General features: G+C 37.8%; 3 protein-coding genes across 5 annotated transcripts in view; all 3 read right to left on the bottom strand.

Annotated features, from left to right (window-relative positions):
* Nucleotides 1-406: 406 nt before the first annotated feature.
* Nucleotides 407-3,729, bottom strand: Cin (Molybdenum cofactor synthesis protein cinnamon). Its single transcript, XM_077408275.1, has 11 exons — nucleotides 3,357-3,729; nucleotides 2,978-3,129; nucleotides 2,716-2,903; nucleotides 2,416-2,617; nucleotides 2,064-2,339; nucleotides 1,932-1,998; nucleotides 1,752-1,863; nucleotides 1,390-1,665; nucleotides 1,127-1,266; nucleotides 835-1,022; nucleotides 407-756 (listed from the first exon to the last, which is right to left on the bottom strand). Exons 1-11 carry the CDS (start codon nucleotides 3,385-3,387, stop codon nucleotides 526-528), a joined length of 1,863 nt encoding a protein of 620 aa, XP_077264401.1. The 5' UTR covers nucleotides 3,388-3,729; the 3' UTR covers nucleotides 407-525.
* A 540-nt stretch (nucleotides 3,730-4,269) lies between these two features.
* LOC143898655 (CLK4-associating serine/arginine rich protein) lies at nucleotides 4,270-9,421 on the bottom strand. Of its 2 annotated transcripts, XM_077408273.1 has the most exons (14): nucleotides 9,132-9,421; nucleotides 8,775-8,872; nucleotides 8,524-8,699; nucleotides 8,222-8,440; nucleotides 7,623-7,798; nucleotides 7,376-7,449; nucleotides 6,933-7,274; nucleotides 6,434-6,841; nucleotides 6,256-6,360; nucleotides 6,117-6,165; nucleotides 5,495-5,558; nucleotides 5,318-5,423; nucleotides 4,981-5,226; nucleotides 4,270-4,758 (listed from the first exon to the last, which is right to left on the bottom strand). In XM_077408273.1, exons 1-14 carry the CDS (start codon nucleotides 9,261-9,263, stop codon nucleotides 4,740-4,742), a joined length of 2,214 nt encoding a protein of 737 aa, XP_077264399.1. In that variant the 5' UTR covers nucleotides 9,264-9,421; the 3' UTR covers nucleotides 4,270-4,739. The 2 variants fall into 2 exon arrangements, with proteins under 2 accessions (XP_077264399.1, XP_077264400.1); XM_077408274.1 differs by lacking the exons at nucleotides 4,270-4,758; nucleotides 4,981-5,226 and having other exon boundaries at nucleotides 6,113-6,165.
* A 1,090-nt stretch (nucleotides 9,422-10,511) lies between these two features.
* Nucleotides 10,512-18,029, bottom strand: part of Mnb (minibrain) — a 92,416-nt gene continuing 84,898 nt past the window's right edge. For both annotated transcript variants that reach the window (XM_077408168.1, XM_077408169.1), the window contains exon 9: nucleotides 10,512-16,901. In XM_077408168.1, coding sequence (XP_077264294.1) covers nucleotides 16,423-16,901 — 479 coding nt within the window. In that variant the 3' untranslated portion in view covers nucleotides 10,512-16,422. The remainder of the gene's footprint in view (nucleotides 16,902-18,029) is intronic.

Genomic DNA, 18,029 nt, shown 5'->3' with positions numbered 1-18,029 from the left:
CCGCGTGCGCGCGAGCTGGAGGTGGTGGTGGTGGTGGTACAGCCAATCCGATTGTGACCGCGTATCAAGATATGTTATCGTGTTCGTTCGGGTTCGGAATGCGCGCTACAGGAGTGGGATATAAATATTTTCTTTCGATAGGCTCATGTATACGTTCGGAGTAAGCTATATCTCCATGGTAGGTAACTCCAACGCAATTTAGTGAAAACAATCGGCACGATAGAGATCGCATACAAGTTTGACAAATTTTAAAAATTTATTTATTCCATATGTTTATTCTCAAAAAAATAAAAAAAGTTTAGGTATCTAAAATTAATATCGCGTATTGAAGGTGATTGCAGAGCTTTTGTAAAGAGTTTAGTAGTCTGCGGGTAACATGAGAATAAATACTGAATAGGCACGGGAGTTTTCATGAAGATTTTATTTTGAACAAAAGGGGTAAAGCTCCCAAGAGTATCCCAAAAATAATTTTCTAACAATATGACAAAATATGTTTATATATTAAACGTAAGATATCTCTATTATTTATTTAAAACCAATGAGCATCGCCGGCACAATGTCACCCACACTCAACGTCTGTTTCTCCGTTGTTCGCCCTGGCAGCATCAGGAGCGCGTTAGCACCTTTGCAGCTGATTAACTTGCTACTGATTTGATTTCCCGTGCTGTAGGCCATTGGGAGCACCTCTTCGTGAGTCCATTCGAGATACGCCCTCGCGTATTCAGGACGCGGATCCAAATTGTACGACGACGTTAACTGTAACGTTAAAACAATATTTTCTATATATATCGTGTACATTACTGTTTTTTGCAAAATAAAGATGGTCTTACGAACCTTGGCTCTCACTATGACTGGCTGCGAAAAGTTGCCGTGCATTTCGTTCAGAAGGGGTAAGAGGAATAAATGCGCGGTAACGGTAGCAGACACCGGATTCCCCGGCAAGCACAGCAAATATTTGTTTTTGCCTAAGAATGTGCACGTTGCGAATGTCGTTGGTTTTCCCGGTTTCATATTTACGCGCCCTGAAATATATTTAATGGTTCGTGTGAGAAACATGTATTTTAACATATTTTTAGATATGATTAACATAGAGATGGTGAAAAAAAAAAAAAAAAAAAAAAAATACCGAAATGTATGGTAGCTTTGAAATGTCTCTCTAATATAGGCTTCAACAAATCTCTATCGCCCATTGACACAGAGCCCGTTGTCACAAGTACATCTACTTTTTCTAAAGCTCCCTTGATTTTACTTATCATATCCATCGCGCTGCAAAAAATGGTTATATTAATAATAAAGTTACATATATAATTTATAATCACTATATCGATCAATAAAAAAAGTATTATGATACAACGTGTGTGTGTGTGTCAGGATAAATTCTTTACATACTCATCAGTCGCAATTCCACAATCCAAAGCATTGAAGCCATTCTCTTTTAATAGCGAGATTAAAGTTATTCTGTTGCTATCGTAGACCTGCCCTGGTCCTAGAGGCTCTCCAGCTTCTTGCAATTCATCTCCGGTGGACAGTACACCTATACAAGGGAGTTTAGTAACTGCAACGTGTTTGCAGCCGCAAGCCACTAGGAGTCCTAATTCCACCGGGCCAATACTCGTGTATGAATTTAACACTAAACTTCCCTTTTCTATATCGCAACCGACAGGTCTTCAACAAATAAATAACCAAGAAAATAAATTTGTCAAGAATAAAATATAACCATTCAGAATGACAAAATCAATGGAGCCTTATACCTAATATCTTGTCCCTCTTTCGGTTCAGTCATTATTTCAATTTCGTCTTCCTCCGTATCATCAGCGCTCTTCAATATTAGTTTTGTATCTTCAACTTGTACAACCGTCGCTTCTGTAACCAAGCGAAAAAAATAGTAAATTTTTCATAAGTAAATCAACAAGCAAATCGCAGTTGTTTACCGTCGGGAACAGGCGCTCCAGTGTTCACGCGTACACAAGTGCCAGGTTCAAGAGACACCAGAGCGGGCTGAAACAGTTTTCTTTTATTGTTTTCTCTCGCGTCGCATTGAGCATCGGTTAAATGTGACTTACCGCAGTCCCTGCTTTTATACCACGCAACACCTTCCTTCTGCCTTTTCCATCGCTTGCCAACACCGCATATCCATCTTTTATGGAAGCCCTAAATGGCGGCAAATTGCAATAGGAATATATGTCCTCGGATAATATTCTGCCATAGGCATCTTTTACATTCACAGTTTCAACGCTTCTTTCCTCTACGCTCGTGCGTATTATGCACACCGCTTCCTCGACAGAAATCATAGGAAATGGGGATTCTCTGAGGCGCGTTGCTACATTCTCGAAATTCACCTGAAATAATCTAATTGTATTACACAATTCGCGTAAAATCATTATTTTGTATACCGACGGAAAAAAAGTATCTCACTGTACAAAGATGATCGTGCGAACAAGATGTGGTATTACGTTGCACAATGTTATGCGTATCTTTAATTTTCGCTTTATTATCCAAGATCAAATCTACGGCGTGCGGAATAGCAGGTGCGATTGCAGTCAAGCACTCTATTGCAGCCTTACGTGAACCAGGCAGATTAACAATCAGTGTTTTGTTTCGTATTCCGCACACAGCTCTGAAAAAACATATCGAAAGTTTTAATTTTAAAGAAATTACGGAGCAAATAGAAACCTTATATAATATAATAACGTGTAATAGAAATTGAAACTCTACCGAGAAAGCACCGCCAGTGGAGTTATTTTTAAGCTCGACATGAGCATCGCCAAAGACAATCCGGGAGCTTCTTTATGGATAACTTTTTTGGTCGCCTCAGGTGTAACATCTCTTTCGGAAAACCCAGTACCACCAGTAGTGAGAATAACGTCCACTTTATTTTCATCGCTCCAAAAGATTAGATTCTCCTAGATGCCGTATAAATAAATGTATAATAACACACAATCACAATATGCAAAATTGATAAAATGTTTATAGTTACCATTATTGACGTCAAATCATCAGCCACAACAGTAGTGTAAGAAACGTGTCCTGGAAGTAGAATATTTCCTGCCGAATCTGTGCTGTTGATAAATACTTTTAATGCAGGTCCACTTTCATCTGTTTTATCACCTCTCGCACAAGTGTCACTTACTAAAATATTATAATGGAATCGTTAGAATTTAAGAAATGTGCAATATATATATTATACAAGCTTGTTAATTAAAGATACTGAAACGTAACGTATAACCACACATATTTAACCTTCAAATATGTGCATGACTAAAACGTTTTGTAATCTTTTAAATTTTTATCAATATATAAGCTACTTTAATATATTCCATGTGAATGTTTACACACATATTATAACATATTATTACCGGTTAAAATTGCAAATCTTATTGGTGCCATTTTGACCTTCAAGTATTTCGACTAAATAATTTGTGACTAAACACAATTTCTGATCAGATAAATGATTATATAAAATATGTACACTCCATTTTTAACCATACGATACTGGAAAGAGCATTAGGAAAAGATGCTAAAAAGAGCCACTTCGACCAAACTCCGGTTAACTTGATCGGCCGATTAGTCCATTAAAAAACTGGAGCGATCAGTTGAAAATACGGCGACAAGGGTAGGGATCATGTAATTTGAACGTGAAGTTATAGGTGAAAATTTTCACTTATCACATTTTCAAAAAACATTCACAAAAAGAGAAAGAACACTAGCAGGTGGCAGTTTACCACTGGCAGACCGCGCTAGTCAGCTGACTTTGGTTAACTGGTTCTGTTCTTTGTAGCTGCATCATGTTATACCTTCTGCGCTTAAATTAAGTCAAAGGTTATATGGATTTTTGCATGATCATTCGTTATCCATAACACGACTGGGCAATACCTCCTGGGCAGATGGAGACATAACAAAAACAATAGAAGCAATTTGCCTTCAATACGCCAGTGAATGATACGGATTATAATTTAATTTAAAATTAATTACAGAATTTTGTTTTTGTATTCAAACACGTTCAAATAACCGATGTTAGGTTCGTTTTACTTCCATTTTTTAAATTTAAGTTTCTCATTCTTTTTCTCTCTGTTTGAGAGAGAGAAAGATCCAACATCTATTTTGCTCCACATCATTAACGTATAGTGCGTCAAAGACATACGTCTTTGCTTACATAAGTATGCATTTCAGGCAGCGGATTTTAGATTATATATAAAGATGTTATATATCCCTTATTGGTCTTCTACCTTCGGTAATGTCGGTAATAGAAGGCATAGAAAGTAGTCAGCGTTTACCCCAGCTGCGAAATGAACATCTTTATTATTGAAGAATTGTTTAACAGTAAGAGATACATAGCGAAAAGTGTACACTCAATTCTAAAATAATACAACAGTATCATGTTTTCATGCTTCTCGCTTTGCATGTGAAATAAAAATTATAGACATGGATTCTCGTGATATTAGTCCATTATCACGCAATTCTTCTAATTTCTCGCACACGCATCGCAATCGGTGCGAGTGGAAGTAACATACAAATACTTCCATTTATTTGATCATTATGAAGCAGATTAAGTCGCGCCGTATTGTTATTCGTGACGTATTTTAGAACAAATCTTGCGGCAGGTCCGTATACCTTTCCCTCATTATGCGATTCTCTTGGACATTAACAGCGATTTAAGGAAGGAATGCAACTGAACGGAAAATGTTCGAATCATCGATTTCAAAACATTTTAGATGGAAGATTAAACGTGTGTCCTGAAGTCAGTAGTCGACTAGGCCTCTGGAATAACGGAAAACGGCATGGTTTTTCTTTAGGAGCATACAAGATTTACGTTATATCTATAATTGCACCGAATCAGCATTGATCCGTGCTCAATCAATCTGCTCTCCGAGTTAATAATCAGGACTACGTAATAGAGACAATCGCTAACGTCCAGTAAATACGAATTGTCGGTGCAACTCGGCAATCCCAACTTTAGGCGTCAGAATCGAGGGATTTTACCGATTGTTCCTCGGACTCGGTGAACGAAGCGGTGAATCTCTGTATCTTCTACGCGACTCTGTTCTACCCCGGTCACGATCATCGCGCCGATCTCTCTCCCTATCCCGCTCGCGATCGCCGTCCATGTCTCGCCTATCGCGACGTACGGGATGATGTCTCGGACTACGGCTCGGACTTGGTGTACGAGACACGGAAGACCGCGTGTCGGAACTGTGGCCTTCGTAACGATGTCTCCGTTCTCTTTGTCTGAAAAGTGAAACAGAATTCAAGTCGCTACTTAAAGTTGACGAACTTAAAAAGTTGACGCACGCCGCATCACAAGGTAAAAATTATTCACTTTCTGCGGAGTTTCAAAGACATTTCTCGAATCTCGTCTTCCCGATCCTGTCTCTGTTGCTCCATCTTCTCGATTCTCAATTGCTCGGCTTTCTTGTCAGCTTTATCTAAAAGAATTCATTTTACATTTGCCTTTTATGACGCATATTACTCATCATTCTTTCAGACATCAACCTACACTGTCTGTTTAACAGGGCCTGCATTTTCTTTTTAAGCCGCTCCTGGGGTGTAATTTTCAACGACTGAAAAATATAAAACTCTTAAAAGTCTATAGAGAAAGAGCTCGATATTTTTAGTATAATTTAAAAATCTAGTGCCCATTATACGTACAATATGTAGTATGCACTAATATATTACCAATTATAGAATATAACCGAATATATGTACCACAAAAAATTTGCCATTTCCTTTATTAGACGATTAATAAAATGCAATTACGAACAAACAAAAAAAGATAATAACAAAGCGGTCAACTCGATATGGATTCATTTCAGCGATAGTTATCTCAAAAAATAAGATAATAGTACGATTCAAAAATTCTCAAATTCTTTGTGGCTCTAACGATACATTAAAATTCTGCTTCAGAATGAATTAAAAATAAAACAAATAAATGTAGAATATGATGTCGACACATCATATTCTGAAGTGTAATATAATGAAAACGAGACGCGCTTGTTGAGGTTCTTCGTTCAGATGGAAGGCATACGGACATTATACTTATATAGACATGGTACTTATATAAGTATGTCTTTATTCTCTGTGCGTTAAGTGACTAAGAAAGCGTTATGGTTCTTACTGACTTTGTGTCCGCCACCAGAATTTGTACTTAACCCTGCTTTTGGCTTGTTCCTGAAATATTCAGAAAAAATTAAGTCCACGCATAACAACTTGATATACGTAATATAAATTAAGATTGTTCGCTGCTTATAAAATGCTTACACGCTTGTATTTATCGGAGTCTTCGGTGTTGCTGGACTGGATTTTTCTTCGTTATCAGACAGCTCTAGCTCAAGACTTGACGATTTTCCACGTCGGCCATAATACCTGTACGTGAAATAAGTTATACACTTACGTTACAATAATTTGATTCTTGAATAAACCTGCGAAAAATTTTCACCTGGGCAGTGCTGGCGTCTTATTATCATCGCTTCGCGATCGTTTACAGCTAGATTGACTTCTCGATCTCGATCTAGATCTTGATAGAGACTTCGATCTCGAGCGAGACTTGGATCTCGATTTCGACAGCGAATAGCGTCTTTTCCGATAGCTGTCTCTAGAATGGCTCCTATTATGCGATTTAGACCTCGATCTTGATGCCGATATGCTGCTCGAGGACGAACTCCTCGATCTCTTCAAACGCGAGCGTGATCTAGATCTTGACCTCGATCGAGAAACTGAACGCGATCGAGATCTGCTGGTACTTCTACAGCGCGATCGTGATTTACTTCGCGTTCGGGATCGTCTGGTGCGACTTCTTGTGCGGGATCTCGTATACTTTCGAGGTCTCAAGCGTGTGCGTCTAGATCTGAAATAAGATTAAACACTAGATATATTACAAAGCAAAACATTAATTGTGTCAATAAATATGTAATAAGTTCTTTTATCTTGCAACTTACCTCATTCTAGATCCACTTCGTTTTCTGTCACGTGTCCTATACGACTTAGTCCTACTAACGGAACGTGAACAACTTCTCGACCTGGACTTGGATATTTTTCTACTGACAGTTCTATCGTTGAAAGCAGGACTGTCCGACCTCCGCCGTCTAAGATACGAATAATTGACTTTTCTTGAATTTGACGAAGACACATGTGATGTGCTACCATGAGTCTCTTCTTCCCCACCGAAGCTTGTGATATAAGTAATCTGTCCCGTATTTACAGGTGATGTAGATCGCGATCGCGATTTGGAAGAGGATTTTCTATAAGGATTATACTCCGGGCTTTCCCTAGCTGCATAACTGAGATGAAGATAGAGGAATTTATATAAGTAATAACGTAAAAAAATATTTAATTTTAATATTTAATTTAATTTTTTTGCGAAAATGCAATGAGTTATTACCTAGGCGGACTCATAACGCGACCTATCATCTTCTTTTCCCTGAATGCACGCCTTTCTCTACGCGACCGTCGACCCTATTATATATAAAATGGAAAACATACATTAAAACATTTTCTTACATCAAAGCGCGCACGTGACGTATTTTCAGACATTAAATTATAATATATTATATATAGTATATATAAATATATAATAAAAAATATATATTAGTTGTGTTTTGAATTAATGTAATTATTTATATATATACCGAGTACATAGCTTTCTCCTCCTCCTGCTTGCGGGCCTGTCGCAAGGTTTCAGCTTCTTCAAAATCTTGTGTTAAAAAGCTAAAGTAATCAGCACCTAGAAGTCCATATTTTTGAGCTACTAAATTCATCTCATGTGCCTGAGATGGTTCTATTTGAGATACGTCCACGCATATATCTAAAAAAAAAGTAATACATTACATTAAAAAATTTTGTTCTTGTAACATTTCAAGGCGTATTAACTCATTATTGACCGGAGATGTATACCAGCAATTTTTTTATTGCCCATTATCGAAGGTGACTTTAGAAGTTTACTTTATAAGGACATAAGGACAGTTTAAATCATAATGCAAAGTTGTTAGAGCTTGTATTATTGGATTTGTGAAATGTTTATCCTTTACTTTCCGTTATAGCTTGTTTTCTTTCTGATCTTATGTATATTATAAACAAAATTTAGAAATTACTGATATTTACTCACATGTTTCAACATTGACCCGTATAAAAAATAACAGAGACGCGGAAACTGATTCAGACGTTAGTTTCTGTATAAAATTCTCGGCCAACAATGTGTTAAACATTGCATTAAGTAAAATAATGATACCTAAATCTATATCGCTATCTTCATCATCTCCCTTTTCCTCCGATATAACTGGATCCACTGTTGTTTTTGCCGGTTCAGGTATCGGCTCTTCGGTTTCATAATTATATCCGATGGCAGCGCTATTAGCAGATTTCTTCTTATCTTTTGCAGCATCTAACTTTGTTGACGAACCAAACTGTTCTTCCAAATGTATTTGGTGAAGAAACTTTTCTTCAGTCACTGAAGAAGAGACGTTTGAGTGAAGACATAAGGAAGACTGATAAGAGATCCCTGCACAACGGAGGGAAAGACAAGCAACGTACCGCCTAGAAATTCATTTTGCACAATTATGCGGTAGCGTTCGTAGTTGATATGTCTGTCTTCGCTTGTCAGAGCAATATCAACATCGATAGTATCTAGCGGCTCTGGTATCCAATCCAGATGCGCTCGTACGTCAAAACGATCTATGAGATTGTCTTCGTTGCCTTGCCATGGCATCCTGCGCAATAAAATACATCATTCTCTGTTGATGTACGAGCACAATTAACGGTTAATATCATACCGCAACACTCACATGTTTGCAGGACTGTCGCCCGCAGCGGCTATTGCCGGATCCAAATGTATCTTACACGGTCTACCGTGCAGCTGGAGAAATTGAGTAGGATCTGATTTCTAAAATGAAGCACAAGAACGTTCAATTATTACGTTTGTCCGAGCGATACCTCTGCTCCGCAATTATATCTTAAGCTTTACATTAAAAAAAAAAAAAAAAAAAGAAGAAGCAAAAAAAGGAGCAATAATATGAAGGTTAACCGAGGAACACAGAGGAAGATACATAAAAATTCCGTGAAAATAATGCTCGACCCATCGATCTGTCGTAAATCAGACGAAAGAAGAAATCCGTCGCGCATATTTTCGCGCAGATTCTTACGATTTTTTCATAGTAGTCCCGTCTACGTTCCGCTCTGCGACGATAATCGACCAGCATGCCGCGTATTTTCTTTTCCTGCTTGCGTGCCTCGTGCCACATTCTGCCGCCGGTCTTCTTCACGGAGAAACTCATTTTCCTCTCCTCACCGCCGTGGAGGTCAATTTCGCGCGGCTAGCTTGACGTAAGTGCCATTCGTCCGGCTGTAATCGCTAAAAAATTGAAGCACTAATAATTGACACGCTTTCCTCTCCCGCGAAGGCGGACATGTTGCCTTTGCCGAGAACTGCATTAGCGACTTCTTCCGGATCTGGCGGAAATCACTTGCACAATCAGGACGCGCTTGCGGGCCTTGTGGCGGTCAATTTATTTAGATCGATGATGAATTGTGTGTGTGTGTGTGTGTGTTCAATCTCGTTATTTTTGTTTTACATTTTCTCTCTCTCTCTCTCTCTCTTTAATATTACATATTAAATAATTGAATTTTTTCAATTAATTATTTATCAATTATTATTCAATTTTATAAAGTTTAGTTATTTAATAATATATAAAATAGTGTATATATTGAATTATCTCATAAATATAATGGTTTTTTTAAAGCGAATTTTTGAAATAAAACAAACAATTTGATATTTTAATTTTAATCAAAAATATACTTTCATCTTAAATCTCCAATCTTTTAAATTCTCAATTCTTTGATGATGATAAAAGTCTTTCGGTTTTGAGCTGAAGAAATCAAGCTCCCTTTATTTATACCGCATTGCTATTTCATTATTTCTATTTTTAATAAATTATTTTATATTAAATATTTGTTAATAATTATATATTCAATTTCATTAAATTCAATTATCAAAGTAAATTAAATTAAACTACAAAAGAAGATACGAACTCACACGAAACTCCCCTGTTTCGGTTTCAGCTTTCGTATTTTATATAGAATGCTCTTTTTACGCGTCTCTCGAATCTACGCATATCTCTAATCCCCTTCTCAATTATCTGTTCATTGAACTGACAATAGAAGAAAAATCAGCTTATTCTACTGATTTTTTTAATACAAATATTAAAACGTTTTTCACAAAAACTCAGACAAAATAATAATCAGATTTTTCCTGCCAACACATCTTTGTAAAAATCTGAATATAAGAAAATCTGTGTAATTTATCAGAAATGTTCATACATGCATACGAATACTGAAATATTTCGAAAATCCTCATTATTTCTGAAAGTATCTAAGAATATTTATATATTTTTTCAGAATTTTTTTTTAAACGCGCTTTATTCTTCTCACACACGCGGATTCTCGTATAATATATATATAATAATTAAGAGTGGAAATCGAGTGCGGCGCGAAAGGTCAGCGGAAGAAAAGGTAACAGCAGAAGGTGAAGATGCTTTTGTTTATTATTAACCTTATGTAATATCGTTTCAAATTTTCAATTACATTATTATATATAATAATAATTATAATAATCATCATAATAATGTTATGACAATGTATACACGTTAGATACAAGTTCCATTTTCCTTCATCCGGTATGGAGTTTTGTTAATTATTTTTTTTTTCATCTTAATAAATCGGTTTTTTGTTTCTTAATTAACATTTTACCACTTCCTCTCTCTCTCTCTCTTTCTCTCTGTCTCATACACACACGCATACAACCGCACACGCACACACGTTCTCTCTCTCTCTCTCTCTCTTTTTTTCTTCTCGCTCTCTGTCCCATTCATCCCCTATATTTTTTTGTCCCGATTGGTGCATGCCGAACGGGACATCCAGATATATCATCACCCTTTCACGCTCGTGATTCTCAAAGGACGCTTACGCGTTGCCTCTCAGGCGCATCTCATCTCTTTCTCTCTCTTTCTGTCAGTCGTATTATAGTTATATTTGTTTCTGAACACAATGCTTTTACTCATGACGTTAGGAAACTTAGGTTACTTTATTTCCGCCGCGGCAACGTGTTCCAAAGATCTCGTAATTAATTAAGTTTGCCTCTCTCGCGAGCGCGCGGACTTTTTCAAAGGCCGCACGTGCGCCCCGCAAATGTCAGATTTGCAAGCCCGTGTACGTAATCGCCGTACGCACGGGAGGAAGATTTCCTTGAAGATTTATCACGGATCGATAATTCAACAAAAATTACAAGCCGAACGAAAAATTAAGAAGCGCGTTAATCCTCCGTTGCCCAAATTATTCGTCGAGATTTCAGAGTCTTCAATGTATACAAATATGGATCAGCATGAATATTCGTATATTAGTACTTAGATCTGTATCTTCGTCTTTCCGAAGACAAATAGACGTCTATGTTATAAAACTTCAAAATTACGATGAGCGAACGGTTCGGCGAAAGCCGAAAGAAAAATCGAATTAAAAAAAAACCTCTGGCGCGTGACTTAAAGATTACTGGGCAACGGATGATGAAGGAAATTCGTCGACAAATTGCTCTCGCGCTTACAAACGTTTAAAAGCATGCGAACGATGCGCAATCATCCCGCGTATAATACGTCGACTAAAATAAATAGTAATTAAAATACAATTCGGCTCGTTATTCTCTCTCGTGATCGTTCTGCAAATCAAATTATCCAACGTTTTATGTAAAAAAAAAGAAATACATATATACGTATGTACGTATGCATATGTGTGTTGTGCGTACGCGGTGAAAAATCGTTTGGAACACGAACCGCGGCCGGATCTTACGCTATATAAATGTATACATCTCTGTTGTCTTGCTAGTTGGCTTAAATACTTTGCATTTTTGCGACAGCTGAATGGAGTGGACAAATTCATCCCGAGACGGTGGTGTGGCTCTCGCGAAACTCGAAATAAAGCGCGCATATCGGAAAGCGAAAGGAACCCTGTAAGGGGGAGGATTTCTCGTCCTGCTTCGCCGGGCTTCCCTTCTCCCATCGGGAGAGGCTGTGTGTGTGTGTTGCACGGGTGCGCTTTTAAAAAACGCACCCCCTCTTTCTCTCGCGCGGAAAAAAACGAAGAAAAAAAAAAAGAAAAAAAGAAGAAAATTTCTACATATCGCACAGCTCGTTCGACGCGTCTTAAACACGCTTTAAATTGCTATATTTTCTCCCGAGATTCGAGAATCGTGCCCTACCGCGGCTATACCCGTGAAAAAATTTTCTCTAAACTCCGTTCGGCCTGGACACGCCGGGCGGTGTCCCTTTTAGCTTCGCCAAGAAAGAAAAAAAACTCGCGGTCTGCCAAGGAGAAGAGCGCGACCGACATATAAAACTTTCACATGAATCTCGTTAGCGAGGTGGCTCTTTTTTGCGTTGCATCAGGTAGGAGTTTCGGATCGAGGCTCGGCCGGCTTCTGTGGTGTCTTCTCGCGATCGGATGAGGGGCGTCTTCGGAGAGGATAAGTTTTTCAGGAGTCGTCTATCGCAGCCGGTGGAACGAAGAAAACGACATCGATCGTTTTGATCGGCCTTCTCTTTTACCTGACGCTATAAATGAGCTTTGTGTTCATGGTGTTCATTAATATTGAGTACCGCCAAAGAACCATGTCGCCGCGTTGGGTAAATCCAGCGGTCTTTATTTCAGAATAACTGAAGGTCTTTGGAGAAAGTATGCCAAGCGAGCAACGGTGGCCGTTAATTGATATAATTGCGACTCAGCTCCAGCATTGCATATGTATTTTTATCATCGCGGTATTTCGCAATGCGGACAGTTAAAGAGAGTTTACGCGCCGAGTTCGCGCGCGTTCTTTCTTGGCAGACCGTGCGTCGTTAATAACCGATCGATCACTTTGCTACAGGTAAACGATAATAATCATCCACGGTGAAAAATCAACAATATCGTTGAAAGGAGAACGATGCGCTTCGATGCATTATCAAACGCGGCGCTGTGCCCAGGAGTCCGTCGTCGTAAGTCGGATTACGCACTCCGGACTGGAGAGAAAGACCGGTATACCGAGTGCCTTCGTATGAGCCATCCCGACGCGAGAATTGTCTCTCGCGCGTCGTCATCCTGTCGCGCTGAGAGCGGAATCGGCGAAATGATTCGAGGACGATAAAAAATAGTATCCGAATGTATACAGAGGTTTTCCGAATGGCGTTTCTCTCTCCGAGAATGTCGTGAACACCGTGTTGTTTGCGGGACTAGTGAGCACAGCGTGTAACAAGATGAATTCGGAAGAGGGCACGTGATATAAATATATGTATAATATGTAAAATATGTATAATATATAACATTATATATATTTATATATCTAATTATATGTTATACATATTACGTATATAATATGTACACAATATTATATATATTATACATATATATCTATCGCACATTGTCTATATTTATAGAGCGTACTGATTTTTGCCGTTCAACAAGGTATTGTTCGCGAGGACGCTCAGAATTTATCACAGAAAATCCTAAACGTCCCCGCAGTTTAATCTCTCTAGACCTAACAAATTATATCCTGTACAACTTCAACCGCGGAAATTATCAAAAAGGTCATTGAGGTAAGGTGCGACATATCCCGTTTTACGTTTCTCCTTTTCTTTTTTTTTAGATGATTTTACAGAGAGCTGCTCTCCCCTCTCTTTAGGTATTTATTTATGTCATAGTGAATCTATCTATTTTTAAGCATTGCTTTCGAGCTATCTAATCACAACACAGACTCATTACGACTCTTGAAATTTAATGTATCTCTTAAGCACCGATTGCCGTAAAATCTCAATGCGATATAAAAACATTTATGGTACAAGTGTCAATGGGCTTCGTATTCCTATTTTATCCGTTGGTGATTTACATATTATTAGATACTGTTAGAAAATTTGTTTTTCGTTCGGTAACTTATTATAAATTCGAGTATAACAAACTTCAACATCTGAGTTGCAATATAGAATGTCTCGTGTATATCTCATTAAATCGTATTCTGCAAATGTTCTTTGTATTGCAGGTGTATAAAAATATACAAATCATTCGAAAGGCCGCACGAATAAAATGATTCTTAGCAGATCGAATGGCTTGTGAAACGTTAGACTTTTCTCAGCTACTCGAAAGTATCTTATATTTCTCATATATTTACAACTAATACAACAAGAATTCAAATCTAAATTTCACAGTGAGACTCGTTACTTTTCCAGAAAATACATTATAAGAATTCTCTTGGTCGTCTAATACCTTCTTTTTTTTTTGGCCAAGCTCTTTTGACAACAGTCGCAGTCATGCAGACGAAATTGCTTTGCCGCTCTGCTTTATATTTACGCATTAAAATTTTCGTACAAAAAAGATATCGCAATTAAAACGTTAAAGATGACGGTTATATTGGGAATTACACATGTAGCTTCATTTATATCGGAGACCAGAAAAAGACGATTAAAATTCAAAATATATAGAACGTCTTAAAATAATTTCATAACAGTAAATCAATAAAATCCGTCAACAAAAAAAAAGAAAGATTACGCTCGTCCTACATATAAATGTGTAATAAATGTGACATAATACAGATAAATAATTCTCTAAAGTTTAAAGTCTCCGTTCATGTATTCTCTTTTTGCATGGAAGAGTATAAAAAAGCCGCAAATATATAAAATATACCTTGTAAACAAACTTGGTATTTCCATATTTTACTACCGTGATTACAGAAAAGCAACATGCATAATTCTTTAAGATTTCTTTCTCTTTACACAGCATATATTATTATTATTTTCTATTAAGTCATACTTTTTTTCCTTTGTAACATCTGGGTGGTGTAGGGATTTTGGTTGCATTTTTTAATGGTCTGCCTTCAGGTACTATACTACACTTACAATTGGTAGTTTCATGACAAAATATGGTATTGATGATAATAAGAAAGAAATTATAGTTTCTATTTTTGTTCGTCATCTAGTCGTACAATACATAAATAATAAAAAAAATCGCATTTTAATCAAGATTTAAAATATTGGGCCGAATAAAAGTAGAGTCCTCTATATAAATAAAGGGGCTGCATTACGATTGGTGCGAATGGCATAAGCGCAGCGACCATCGGGGCAAAACGGCAAAAATCAATGACGATTGACGTTGGAAACATGTGTATGCGAGTACGCGCGTATTGTTTATCATAAAGTATCTAGGTTCTTTGTATGATTATACCATTCTTGATCGATCTTACGTGTATGCTGCTTTTTTAACTTTCTTATTACTGCTTTTTTTATGTATAAATATGTATTGTTGTTAAGCCGCGCAAACCTCGTTTGTTTAAAGTCCTTGTTCAACAACAAACTGACGTTTGCAACATCCTTGTCTTCTATTAAAGTAAATAAAAGGTTCGAGTTTACAATGTCTGTGTATGTGTGTGTTTTACCTCCTCACACTTAAAAGCTAAACCCTAAAGCTGCACTCTTATCATTTCACCTAAGTGTATTGTACAAATAACTAGCAGTCGACGCGACTGTTTGCTCGCAAGTACTTGCTAAACCGTTTACATTCGTGACATCGTGTATAAAACTCTATTGGAGTACATGCTTACATTGGTAAATTCTTACTTTTCCCTTCTTTTTTTTTTAACGCGGTAATAATAGTAATTATCACTTTTTCGCTCTCTAGGCCACACAGTTTGGTTGCCGAAAGTTTTCCGCTCAGCCGTTTCTGCTAAAAACTGCTAAGAATGTCTGTGGAAATCGGGCAGGACCCGAGAGGCCAGCTGGGTTCATCCTCACTAGACCATTACTGTCTGTCCATGCTCGAAGCTTTCGTCAATCTTCCGTGTTAGACACATATATCTGCTCTCAACATGGGGCCAGTCAGCTTGATAAAAAATACGAAAATTCAGCAACGTAACAGAAATAGAGGTTTCCTCTCACACCTTCCCTCCCATTGCATTCTCTTCTACTCGTTGGATTTTTCATACAGTCGTTAACGCCGCCGAGCTTAGGGTATTTTTTTTTTTTTTTTCGTTTCTATGATCTCTTGATACATAGAGAGATTTTTGGGCTTTGTGACTTGCGGTTATTTCGTGGATTTTCCGGGAAATTTTGTTTGTATTTTTCAAAATTGTTTAGCCAAACCAACGTGTCCGAAAAATGTTTTGAATCCATTGCCGAAGAGGCTAATCGCGACACCGTGTGTCTTTCTTTTCTCTTCTTGTGTCCTTTTGACTTTATGATGAGAAAGCAGCATCGGGGAACGACTTCCAAGATGTTTACATGCCATTTTTCCTTCTGTCGTTTTCTCAGTCAATGCTACGAAAGCATCGTTCAAGGCATGCCATCTTTGTAAATTAGCTACTCATCTTCTTCACGGTCTTGCGTTCGCGACAAGCTGTATTGTCCACAGTCAGTTGCCCTTCCTGCCACTTTAGTGGATAGCGACTGGGCTCTGTTGGACGCATACCCCGACCATCGGGCTATCTTCTCTCTCTGGATCTCGCTGGTTACTGGACGCCGCCGTTGACGGCTGCCTAACCATACCGTGCGTATCAGTAGTCGAGTAGCCGTAGTTGTAGAAGTTCTGCTGCTGAATCATTGGCGAGGTCATCATCGCAGGCAGATGGGGTATACCAGGAAGAATTAGGCTATTATACGATCCAAGAGAGCTCTGTATCAGGGAGCTGTCCATGGATTGCATGGACATCGAGGCGGACGCGGACACCCCAGTGGCCGACGTTGATGGGTAGCCCGTTGTTATGGCACGCCGACTGCCCGTATGACGGGGCGAGGACTCGCAGTCCATGGGCTGGTAGCTGCCACCAGGGAGACTCGACGCTTGCATCTGTTGCAGACTGCCACCGCCGCCGCTGCTGCTGCTGCTGCCCTGTCCCGACATGGTTACCAGTCCTGGGACATCGAAAAGAGACAAAGTCAGTAGGGAAAGTAGGACATAATCTTCTCACGATATATATGTATATGTATATGTATATATACATATATATACACACTAATGCCACAATCATCCACGAAAACCGCTCTAGCTTTTACAATCGAATAATCACTAATGGGAATAAAGATAAATAAAATTTCAAACGTCTACAGGGACATTTGCAGGCAATAATCTCCACCGCTACCACTTTTCCTTCACGCACGTTCGAAAGGGCATGACGATACATTCTTTAAACATCAGATAAGTATCGATTTGTTATTACTTTTTTCTCCATCCCCATAAATTTAATCAGCTAAGTTAATCGAACAAATATTTGACACGTCGTAATTAATTATGAAATTGTTGATCTTAATTCCTACGCAAGGTCTCTATGCATTTTATTTGCTGTAAAATATATGCTTACAGAATGATTCGCCAAAGTAATTATATCGAATTATGTTATATGAGTAGCGTACTTAAGGAGATGTAAGATCGTCACATATGATCGCGCAATCGATTTGCATCGTGATCTTCTCTTAATTATATATGTAATAAATTAATGTGCAATTGGGATTTTACATTAGGCAAACTTAAGAAGAACGGTGGGATACGACAGTAAATATTATACATATATATACATATAATACTTATATGTATATATATATATATATATATATATATATATATTGTATATATATATTACTGATATAGACAAGACTTATTTCACAGAAACGTTACAACTTCATGTCCCCTTTACAGCATTGCACTTGTAAAGTGCACGATGCAAGCAGCTAAAGCATGCACAAAAAAAACTAGAAGACAATGATGTGAGAAACTTTTCTACAAAACAGAAATTCGCTTAACACAGATGCAATACTTTCAGTTGGAATATGTTCTGCAATATACTCGGATGACAACATTCGTGTAAAACAATTTGCCATTTTCAATCACAGCGACAAACACGAGAAACGATAAAAAGAAACATATTCCATCAGTGACATGATGCTATTTTCTTTTTCTCTTTTTTTTGTCCTTATGTCCTAAGATATAGTCATCCAAAAGGACAGTCTCGCGTTATAATGAATAATTGGCCTCACAGTAGACGT

Source organism: Temnothorax americanus, unplaced genomic scaffold, assembly GCF_048541705.1.
Source record: "Temnothorax americanus isolate GAGA-0224 unplaced genomic scaffold, ASM4854170v1 Scaffold24, whole genome shotgun sequence".
NCBI lineage: Eukaryota > Metazoa > Arthropoda > Insecta > Hymenoptera > Formicidae > Temnothorax > Temnothorax americanus.
The sequence above is the reverse complement of the archived record's forward strand: the minus strand, read 5'-3'. Positions and strand labels throughout refer to the sequence as shown.